At 32.4% G+C, this 12,281-nt stretch overlaps 1 protein-coding gene across 1 annotated transcript; it reads right to left on the bottom strand.

The window, feature by feature from the left end:
• Positions 1-2,909: 2,909 nt before the first annotated feature.
• Positions 2,910-11,110, bottom strand: LOC127845771 (vascular endothelial growth factor receptor 1-like). The gene is made up of 6 exons (XM_052376899.1): positions 10,905-11,110; positions 6,957-7,084; positions 5,475-5,688; positions 4,128-4,451; positions 3,741-3,764; positions 2,910-3,451 (listed from the first exon to the last, which is right to left on the bottom strand). Exons 1-6 carry the CDS (start codon positions 11,005-11,007, stop codon positions 3,315-3,317), a joined length of 930 nt encoding a protein of 309 aa, XP_052232859.1. The 5' UTR covers positions 11,008-11,110; the 3' UTR covers positions 2,910-3,314.
• Between the last annotated feature and the right edge of the window lie 1,171 nt (positions 11,111-12,281).

Here is a 12,281-nt window from a genome sequence, read left to right as displayed (position 1 = left end):
CATGATCTATTTATGGGAAATGTGTATTGGTATATATCGAAAGAGTTAGAATTAAATGTTTCTAATAAATTATTATATCGCCGATATTCAGTTTAGTTTTAACGGTATGTATACATACTGTGCACGTTGTTTGTGAAACGATTTCGTACATCGTCGGTTTAAAACTTGATAGACACTTCAGCGTACAAATTATTAGTTGTATACCAATGACCCGTGTGTATGAAAATGGACTGGACAGACATCCGGATATTCTTATCTGTGGAAACTTATGTTCAATCGGAATATATTACGGAATTCACTGCATTCATGTGAAATCACATTAAGTAGTCGTAAGTTGAGCTCGAAACACGCGTAGAAGCGATGAAACCGGCAACTTGGAAGTCTTAATTTTTAATGATACGGAGCACCCTATCTTACTTTGTAATGATTATGTTGGGAAACAGACGTCTGTATGCTGCATATTTTCTAAGTTTGGAAACTATTTACTTTTCAAAAGGATAAAGCGATGTCAATTGTTTTGCAAGACCGACATACACATCCACTTTCCCGGCAAATGATTCAACAAGTATTTAAAAGGCAAAATAGGTCCGAATCGCATCTGTCGAGTAGACATAAATTTAATGGCACAATAATATATTTTCAGTATAATATGGTGTCAGACAATACTTACTTGGTTGCCGAAGAAATCCGATTTGGTAGTGGTACGATTTTGTTTTGCGTTACTACGTTAAAGTCAAAAGCTTTACCGTACCCAAATATCAAACACACATATATATATATATATATATATATATATATATATATATATATATATATATATATATATATATATATATATATATATATATATATATATATAATACAATTATAAAATAACACTCCATAGTGTATACAATTTAGTTATTGAAATTAAGAGTATTGGACGGTAACGATGGGAAATACAACAATATGGTTTTGTGCAATTATATGTCCATATGGTTAATCGAATAATCAATATAAGCACACATTCCGATTAAATTATGTCGTACGATTAATAATTGTACTTTAATGTGGTTTGATTCGATAAGATGAGATATAATGTGATAGTTATAAGACGAGATGTAATTTAATGCATCGTATTGTAATAAACTATGATATAATGTAATGCAGTATAATGTCATGTAATGTGATTTACTATACTATGCTGTGTGCCACTTAAAAAAAGCATAGTAATTATTTTCGTTTTTACACATTATGTGCACTCTTTATAGGAAATCACAAATGTTCGAACATATCTGCGTATAATATAAATCAGGCATCTAACATGTGAACAGTGCTTTAAGAACTAAACAGACTGAACAACGAGTATTCTATAATGATCTGTTTTTATAATAAAGATAATTGTGTATATAAAATAATCGAATCTAAATTTCATATCCGTAAGTACATGATATTTGTACTAATTATAGTCATATAGATCTTATCAAATGTAGACGAAACACATACATAATATATGAAAAAAACTTAAAAATAACCGAATAAGAACAAAACGGAAAATACTAGAACAGTTATTTAAATATAAAACGTGAAAGGCACCATAAAGCATTCAATAATTCGAAAAAACATAAGATAGCGGTGTATGTGCCATATAACTTCACCGTTTCCGGAATACGATATACCTTATTATCACAATTTGGACTTGAGTATATAGTCAATAACGTTGCTTTCATCTCTTCAAATACTGGATTCAGGAGCCTATACTTACATATTTATAGGTCCCTGATTAAGTGTGTACCTACCATACAAAAAAGTATTTGTGTGTTCACACTTGAAACATTTAGATATGACGTGGCACTGTATGTTTACAAAAACAACACAGTTAATGGCATTTAACATCAATCGGTAATCACGACTTATACAGTATATTATTATGGATTCAAATTATATATGCTGGATTTAATAGTTTTTCACTATAACATTTATGCGAACGCGTAGTGCCTCTGATATGCATTGTTCTTGCTAATTCTTATTCTTTCCTTATTTTGTTTTTAGCGACTGAGAGGGTAACCGCACTTGGTATGATCGTGTAATAATTGTAAACATAATTTATTATTATATGGCCCATTGAGTCGTTTGTATTCTTTCAGTATCGTGATGCGAATTAATAAATATTAGAAAACTACCTTTAAACATTACTTTACCGTCACTACAATCTTGGTCAAGCCAAATATGGCGAACTGATATAATCAGATTTTTTAAATGCAGATATTTGGAAAGTCTTTTAGTTACTAAGGGATCGAACATAACTCTTTCAATTTAAGTGAAATTGTTTACCATGGTATAAACGTTCGTGGAAATTTTCTCCGTATAATTTAGGAACAAATATTAAGGATTTTATGCGCCAATGAAGGATAAAATTATCTTCATAAATAAATACAATTTTAATTTAAAAAGTGTCTGTTATTCAAAAATACATAGTAACATAAATTATTTTAAATATAGATATGTACTTAAGAATAGCAGAATACCTGTAAACGATTTTGAAAACAAATCGTGTCGAACTACATGTTTTTGTCTTATTTCTTTGGATTGTTCGTATTTTTTTACAGTATTTCAGTCAAAAGACGCCGGTTAATTCCACGACTGTCGCTTACCGGTTTAACATAACTTATGCTAGTAAGTGACAACTGCCCTTTATGAATGATATGTGTGTAGGGCGGGAGGAGGGTGTTCCGTAGAAAGGATTTAATGAACATTCCCCAAACACTTTATTAATCCATACCAGGGTTTAAAGAATTGTTTGTATGATTATATCTGTACCCCTTGCATATCAACAAGATAAAGCATTCACAGACGATATTTTTAACGTGAAATATTAAAAAAAAACTTCTTAACGCGCATGCATATAGACAACAATATGTCTAGCAGAGTAATTACAGAACACAATTTATTGAAAACGTTTTGGAGTGAACACGCCTTGCAATGAATAATACACATGCCGCACGTTGAATCTAACCAATATACGCAGTATGTTTTTCGAACGCATATGATTTATAGGCTGTATTTCGATACTGTTAAATCTTCAGCACCTTCGGCAAAGTCGTACAGTTTTGAACGTGTCATGGAATTGAGTTCTATTCCGTCTTATAGTATGCCATCCGTTAACACATGACAGAAATAGCTTGTTTGTTATTCCACGTGTTGTGTTGCAGATGAAAATGACAGGTCCGCATAAACGTCAGTTGACAGTCGTGTAATATACCATGGTTACGCTGTAATCCACTTCAAGCTTTACGTTAAAATAATTATCTTTATGGGAGTATAGCTTGTTCATATTATTTGTAGCAATATGTGAACATTAGCAAAGTACATAGGCAAATAAACGCGAATGTCGCCTGCCGAATAGTTGAAGCAGACGACTTGACCTGATCACTTAATACTTGTTCATCAGCATACCCGTCATGATATGTTCCTGTAAAGTTATAAACAGATTCTGTAAAATTGCACCGTATCCACATAATATAATGCGCTAAGTTAACACACTTCAGATTAATTCCATAGGACACTAACTGTTCGTATTTGTTTTTGAATTTGTACGAAGCACTTGTAACAAAATGTTATAAATACATGTCTACGCCGATTAACTAGTGATTATCCTACTGATCAATAATACTCTTTATTTATTATCACGTTTGCAAATATCATCGAAATTTATTAATTTTTTATATTTGTATCATAGTGAAGGAATTAATTCAATTTACCTCGCTTTTTATTCGATGTCTCCGCTGCAAGTAAAACGTAAAGCATTTTACTCACGAATATAATCCTGATTCTAGTAACATATAGGATTTACAATCCAAACTTGTAACAAAAAAAAATCGTTTAAGTAAGTAAAGCTAAAACGTCCAACACTGTTGGCTTGTGGGGCTTATTAGTTGCACATGCGAATGAAATTTTAATAAAGTTTACTATGTTTATATTGTAATAGGTATTAACTATATGTTTATTGTATACATTGAACTAATTTTATATGATGACATTAAACACTTCAGGTTGTGTGAAAAAATCTAAGAACTAATGTAGAATAACAATACAATGATGATAAAATTTGCATAAAATGTATATGATTTAAACAGCACAATATATACCTGTGTCCTTACCGCTTAATACGTGGACTTTCGTATTAGCAATATGCATATTGGACGACCTACAAACATACACACCACTGTCTTTCATGGTAGCTTTATCTATGCTCAAAATACTAGTAAACGTTTTATGAGCCATTGATAGTTGCTTTAACAGTTTTACACCCCTATGTCTTTCCGACGTCACTTTTTCGCCGTTTCGGAACCAGTCTATCTCGTCCGGGGTATAGTGCTGCCCTGTCACGTTGCAGTGTAACGTGACTGGTTCACCGCGTTCCACGTATTGTTCTCCGCTTATGGTGATTTCCATGACTTCTGCTTTCGAATCTGAATAAATAGAGAGCGTGTCATAGACAACGCATGTTTTCGGATATATTACGAAATGAGGATGGAATAAAAATTAAAAATCCACGATGTCAATGTTCATCAAAGGCAATCAAATAATGATGCCACTTTGTAATGACATCAAAGTGAACCATATATTAACTTCGTGTGGTGCATATTACATTTCGGAAACAAGTATGTCAGGCCGTCAAACTTATTGACGTTTGCTAGCTACCATTATCACACATCTGTTGATTACCTTTGTATGCAACTTACCGAAGTTTTTATGCAAAGTTTATTTTTGCTGATAACGTATAAGCGATTGCGAAATGCTATTTGATTCATTCTTTTTCCATAAATCTCAGTTTCAAGTTCATAATCAAGTTTGACCAAAATAATTGTTTACAATGTAACATTCGCATAATTATGGCATTTGCAAGTTTGCAATTAGCATATAAAAGCGGTAGTCCAAGCAAAACGTCATTTTATAGGAGCAGTAATAATACGGGAAACGTGATGACACCACGATATATGGATTTCAACGTTAAATAATTATTACTTTAATATTGATGGTTATGCAATATCAGCGGCGTCTGCATATAAGCTATATACAATACAATAAATTGCAACAATTCTATTTTCAAAGTCCTTGCAAAATACACGAGACGTAATAAAACTGGAAACATGACAACGCTTCAGATAAGAATGTCAAAGTTGAGTTATTAATTTGACATAAATAATAATAAGCCAAGGCCAAGATTCGTCTGCGTGTAAGCTACGAACATAAAGTTTTATTAGAAAAGCTCTTTCTAAAGTTATTGAGTTTACAACGCTGTACATGTAAGTACAAAATACCAAAAATTAAGAACAGTATCCGCATTTGAATATAAGCAATTGGGCTTTTAAATGCTTCCTAGTTTTTGAAAAAGTGCAAACAACTTATCTACGATATAATCTACGGAATGTCTAAAACCAACACAACTTGAAAAGCGGACATCCCGTCAAATGTAAGTAAAATAAACCAACCAATTACAGTAAGTGAGACCAGTCTCCGTATATTCCTATTGGTTGATGCCACCTGGCACTCATACACGCCCTCGTCTTCCGGTTGCACATTTTTAATCATTAGATCCCATTGGTTTTTAAAGTCTACGTGACCAATCTGTATCCGGTCGTCCGCAACAACGGTCATCGTACCGGATGTCAGTGGAAAAGAATGTTCATGTCGCCTCCAAACGACCTATATAAGTAGAACATAAAGTTACATTTTTATTTTATAGATGTAAGAATGCATACTTTTAAATAGGTTAAATTTGATTTACACTCCACTTTGTTGACCCATTCATTTTGTTTGAATAGTTTAATAATATTATTCATCGGAAGTAATGTATATACATGTATTTAAATGCATCAAAATGAGTTGATAATGATGGTCATTTAAACGATATCCAATATAAATCTAATAATTTTGAGTTCAGAGACGTATCAAACAATCAGACCGAACGTTTACAAGTCATTGCTTTGGGATGCAGAAATCGACATTCAAAGACCACTTTGATCTTAATAAAAATATGGCTCAAGTATGCTCATTTCCGATTTGACGGCTTAGAGACAATTTATCATTGTTCATGAAGAACCTTATTGAAATAAATTTACTTTAGAGATCGATGTTTTACTGAAAGGCTATACAACTTGGCGGTGCAAATTCATATCTGCAGAAAATTAACCGATGGAATATTAAACTTGGCAATTGTTGGATTTGGCCGTCGATTAAGACATAAGATGTTGTTCTTGAATGAGTATCTCTTTGATATGACCGATAAATTAGTTCATAATGGATACAGTTTATCTGACCGTTTAGGACATTGCAAGCGTGCATAAGAGGTATTCGTAATTCACATCCAAACGCACAGTTTAAACAAAAATGTTATTATTGAAAATAGTTTTGCCTTTATCAACCGCTTTGCAGAACCAAACCAAAAGTACCATAAGGTTTGAAACGAAAATAAACCACATTTTGTATAATGCACAGGTCTTCGTTTGTTATTAAATATATATCAACACGTTCATTTTTCCATTTTGTATGAATATCAACGATTCTTTATTAGAATTATACCTTGTTATTGACTGGCTAAAATGCGCGAATTAAGCGGAACACATCACACGGCTATGAAGAGTACGTTCAAGTCGCTTCCATATACATTTCTACTGTTCCCAACATGTAAGTGTATTCTATGTTTGCAGAGATATAATACTTTCAAGAATTTTTTTTTTGTGTGTGTTCAAGAACCGTTTGCGTTACAGTGAAAATGCAGTCTAAAACGTTACATATAAACGGTGATAATGGTAATAATGTCAAACTATTTGACATCAATAACAGATCAGCGATACTTAATTATGAGGGACACTATACGTTCCTCTTTTACATTTGCGTGTATAGAAGAAGAACTGTTGATGCCAAACTGCAAAACTGTCTCATTAGCTCATAAATAGAGTGGTAATTTAAACCGTTTTGGTTCCGAGGTTGTACACGCTGCATCTCAAAACGGCTAGCTCCCCGCGCCGGAAAGTGACATTCAATGGACTCGACAGGAAGTCGGGCGCAGGCGTCTCCGGTTGGATGTTGTAACCGGAAGCTGAAAAGAGCGTCGAGGATCCAGAGAAAACACACAGACAATTATTGCCAACGTATATTTAAGGGACAAGTTTTAGTAGGCAAAGCTGTTTTATTATTGCACAATAACGCATATATCAGTTCACCCGTTTAAAAAAATCACAACAAACATATAAAAAATAAAAACATCATTGAATTATCATCTAAATAGTTATTGTGTCTTTCAATAGTAGCAAATTCCTTTGTAATATGCAAAAGGTAAGTTACATTCAGTGTTTGATTGATTTATAACACCAGTTCAATGTCAATATTATTCTTATTGTGATTTAAATTTTTATCATTCAAACGAGTTGAATGTGAGGTCAATTTTTTAAGTAACTTAATGCGAGTGATTAAATGATAGCATGAACTCATAATCAAACTATGATACAATATGGAAACGAGTATTGTTTAAATAATATGTGCAGGCAAAATACGAATATGACATAGTTAAAAAATAATCCGAACACACATATATTTTTGTAAACATGATTCGATAAATGCAATCATCTTAAAATGATAATTTTGCTCCAATTGTTTATCACAAGCATACAAACAAAATTGATTGATTATAGAATATTTTCTCTTATTATGTATGCATAGTATACCCTAAGTATTTAATATACTGACAAACACACACATCTTAGAAATGTTGTATAGGCACTGTTTTTGGACGTTCATCGAAATGTAACCGTTCGTAAAGTATAAACAACAAATGTCGTTACAATACAAATCCGTCAAAGGAAAACTGATGTTATCACAAACTTTTCTGTTTTTGCCAGGAAACAATACACATGCATCTAGACAGATAACTCCATTATATGTAATACTTTGTTAGATTGCCAAATGATGGCATACATAATACAAAGTGCTGTACAATCTAAAGAGCAACCGTATATCTAGACCATATAAAATAGTTTTGTTTCACGTTTACTGAATAGACATAAATGATAGTTAAGAAAGGATTAATGGTGGAATGATTGAACGAGTTCTCGTAACGGAATCATAGCAGATTGCAAAAGGTTTATCCCAAACTGATTTGCCATCATTTTCTTATCATTCAGTTCTAATACAACTTTTATATTAGAGTGATCTTAATATCAATAGTATTAAGTTAAATACTAAATTTCGAATAAGCAGGGATAGAGTCCCATGTTCTCAATGAAAATTATATGTACAACTATGGGGCCATCATTACTGAACAACTGCATTTTAAACTCTAAGCAAAAATAATATATGAAAATAGTAGCTTTACGTACATGTTAAATGTTTGTCTGTTTTAATAGATTGCTATAAATTAGGTAATTGAAAGATTGCCGAAGTAATGAGATTTATTTTGCTTGTTTTAATGGAACATTTTCTGTCATTTTGTAAAATATATTCGAGTTCCTTTTGAAAATTGTGAAAATGTGACAGAAAAGTGAAGATGTGACTTTAAAAGCGTTAAATAACTAAAAGGCAATGGCCAATGTTGTTTTACATAATCATAACTTTTTTTACAAAAATATGTTGGATATGCAACACAAGAACATGTAAATATTCTGTCTAGAAACACTGACCCTTGTGTTTTGCACTATCTGTCCTTTTTGCAATTAAGTTTGTACGTTATTAAGCCAGTTGCCGCGTAGGCTTGCTAAATGACGCGAATAATAATTCGTATCGATTTAATTGACTCTAAAACCGTGATTGCATCTGTCATGGACTGATTTTATATTGCCAACACGCAAAAGCAATATTCTTGATAGAGTCAAATTGTATCTGAGCCAAGCGTTAAAGATAGCTTAATATCTCCTACAGATTTTCTTACTGACAGGGTTCATACAGTATCAATTTTGACACAAATTATTTCGTTAGAAGGCGTATAACTGCTGGCTGATAGGTAATAGGTTATTTTTTTTAACTATTTGAATTATGACAAATTGTAACAATAACCACCTATATAACTATGTGCATACGATATATCACATGCAAATGATTATTCCAACACAGCGCTCGCTTACCGTTCTTAACACGAAAAATGACACGTGCGCTATATATCTACTTTTAAACATATCATATACAATATTTTGTTGTGATTTGATAAACTTTATATGTTATATAGTGTGACTTTACAAATCTTGCGCAAAATACTTGTGGTTTATTTTTTGACGCATCAGACCTCCAAATGGTGGTTGTTTGATTATATAAACCGGTAACTAGCGAAAAATGATTGTATTTGTTATCCGGTTCGACGTCTGGATTAGGCATCAAAATATGTATGAATATTACTCGATACTTCTAGGGACGTAACCCAAACAAAATGTATTTATTTGACTTGTTTGCATGCAGATAAATATTCATGATTTATTGAAGCAATTTATCACTGTACTTTAGAAGTTAAGGGTTCCATTCGTCCCACAACTATGTAAACGCTCGATGTGTAGGTAAACATTATACGTGTTCGTTATTGGAAACCTAAGACACGTCTTAAGTTATAAGACTAGTTCTTGCACTTATATATAGGTGCGATTTTGTCATATTGGATAGTTATATTAGTGTTTGCAAGTGTTCTTAGGCAAAAACGATCTTGAAGGAGTTTTCGGTCAATTATCTTAACTGATAATTACCTGCAGTCATACGCTTCTGAATAATTGACGTAGTTGAAAGCTTGAGCGAAAATAAAATTTAAAATGTGTGTTTAAAGTTGTGGTATTCTTTGTTTATTCACATGTTAACGTGATTCACACAAAAAGTTTTCTCAGACAAATGTAAGTCATGTTCCATTGATTACACCCAGCTACCAAGAATTAAGCTCTAAATCAAACAGTACGCACAGCGAAATCTGATATATTCGAAACAAAATCTTGCATATCAGCCAAATAGCAGAAGGAAACATGTATTTTTATTTGAATGATCAAAACGAATGAATATAAACATATTCTATCGAATTAGATATTATGTCCACATAAATGCAATGTAAATCAATATATAGTTGATGTAGTGAGGCATTTTGAATTCAAAAGAGAAGTTATTCCTACCATGGAATGACCACTATAAGGCAAACACTTCGGGGTTATGTAATTTTTACTATTTTCACAACACAGCTTTGAACCAGATTCCCACCTACTGCACACGGGTACGGATGATGTAAACATTTTATTAAGATTCAGTTCAATGCGAGAAATAAATGCCCGTCGCCTTTATCGCCCTGGTTCTATTTTGTTTATATATGATTCGGAATGCTACTTTGAGGGATCTCTACAATAAAACTGTATTATTAAAGGTTAGTTAAAACAGCGCCACGTACGTTGTGGCAATTTAAAGAGTGCCATATCATTTTAACTACATGAACAGGTATAAACATTTTTAAACATCTACACTTTAAAGGCCAGTCATTTGTATAACGGTCTGTGAATTGAAAATTAAACGGATATACACATATTGTTTGCACATAACGAATGAACGGTTAATATAAAATCGAAAAAAACTAGTAAGAATCAATAAGTAAGATGAGTAAGATAATTTTTTGAGGAAATTATTATAGTTCGTTTTCTTTGAATGACAAGTTGCATTTCTTTTAACTGAATATTTAAGTATTATAACAAACGTGGTTTGTGAAATTAAATTGGTTTTGTCGTTTTAAAGTATCTTATAAGACAATCTGACCATTGATGTCTTTTCATACCATTTATATGATACTTTACGGAAATCATTTCTTGCGGAAGGCTCGCTTAATAATAAAATTCCGTAGCCAGTTTGATACAAAATATGGCCTGAACTAACCACATGCGTCATATCTGTTGTATGTTATCAAATTAACTCACCTGGAAATTCTGCAACAACAACTACCGCGTTCGTTAGCATGATGGCCCCAATATGCCACCACGTGACTTTAGACGTCATGCTCTTTGATAGTGTGATGTACATATTATAGCTGTTCAGTTGGTAATATCCGATACATCTTTTTGTCGCATCAAAATATCGCGTGGATTTACTTACGAATAACACGAATATTTGCAAACACTATTTTTATTGAGCACTTTAGTCGCTAACCGCGAGTCATTTAAGTAATCATTTTAATTAGTTAAATTGATGTTTGTTTTGTTAAGTTAAGTTAAAGAGACCTTGTAAAACAATAACATTTTAATATTCTATTGATAAGCATATTATAGTCGTTTGACTAAAATCTTTTTACAGTTTAAAACGCTAACCGGAATATACTTGCGTTATGTTATGAAATTACTACTCGATTCATACTGAGTAATATTATTTAATAAACACGTATCTTTCCAATCGATTGCTTTAATAGACCTTTAATAGTTTAATATATGTTTCATATTTCAGAGCATTAATAAATATAATAATAAGTCTTTGACTCTGTTCTCATATAACAAAGAACCCAATCGACAGAATAATATAACAATTTTTGATCCCTTAAATCAATATAATTTTCATATTTGGAGCATGGATAATAAATAACAAGACTTGGATATGTCCATATTTCACACATTCTTCAATAAAAGTTTGTTTTATTCCATTATTTCCCGTTCGAGTGTCATTTTAAGCCAAAGGCTCGCATACGTAAAGCAAAAACAGAGGTTAATGTTTCTCACCTCCATAATCCAATATTATCTACGGCGATATCCGATCCGATTAATTATCTTCTTTGTATACATAAGAATTCACCATTTTACACATACGCTTGCCGTATGCCAATAACACTGGTTTAAGCGTAGCACAGAAATCAGTTTTAATATCGTTTATGAAACCTTCACTGATCCGCCTTTGAATCAAATATTCACATAATTTTTACATCAAACAACTTTCCGCCCTTCTTATCATAATGCGCCCATTTTATTTATACAATAATGTAATAATAATCCCAAAGTTTCAGGCAAACGGAAAAAATATAACTTTTTTACTATAAAACTCGTTTACTGTTTGCTTTAAACCGATGACATAACACACAGGTATGTCTAAACAAAGTTTCATCCATTCGGCCGATGGTTAAACCGCCTCTCCATTGTACAACTGAACGCTCCAATACAAACTGGCGTTTGCGGCGGCACACTCTTATTGCTCTAACTGCTCTGTTGATTATTGGTAATCATAGTAACAGAGCGTCCGAACCACCACGACTTGTGTTCACTGCACGGTGAAAGAAATAATGAACAGAGCTTATCAACAGTAAACAGGTGACA

Source organism: Dreissena polymorpha, chromosome 9, assembly GCF_020536995.1.
Source record: "Dreissena polymorpha isolate Duluth1 chromosome 9, UMN_Dpol_1.0, whole genome shotgun sequence".
NCBI lineage: Eukaryota > Metazoa > Mollusca > Bivalvia > Myida > Dreissenidae > Dreissena > Dreissena polymorpha.
The sequence above is the reverse complement of the archived record's forward strand: the minus strand, read 5'-3'. Positions and strand labels throughout refer to the sequence as shown.

Bases quoted from the DNA above. Each gene is read 5' to 3' on its own strand.
- LOC127845771 (XM_052376899.1), bottom strand. From the start codon at position 11,007: ATGTACATCACACTATCAAAGAGCATGACGTCTAAAGTCACGTGGTGG. The intron at 4,452-5,474 runs GTTGGTTTATTT...CTATTTATTCAG, and splicing joins GGTCTCACTTACTGTAATTG to ATTCGAAAGCAGAAGTCATG. The intron at 3,765-4,127 runs GTATATATTGTG...TTTTACTTGCAG, and splicing joins ATTAAGCGGTAAGGACACAG to CGGAGACATCGAATAAAAAG.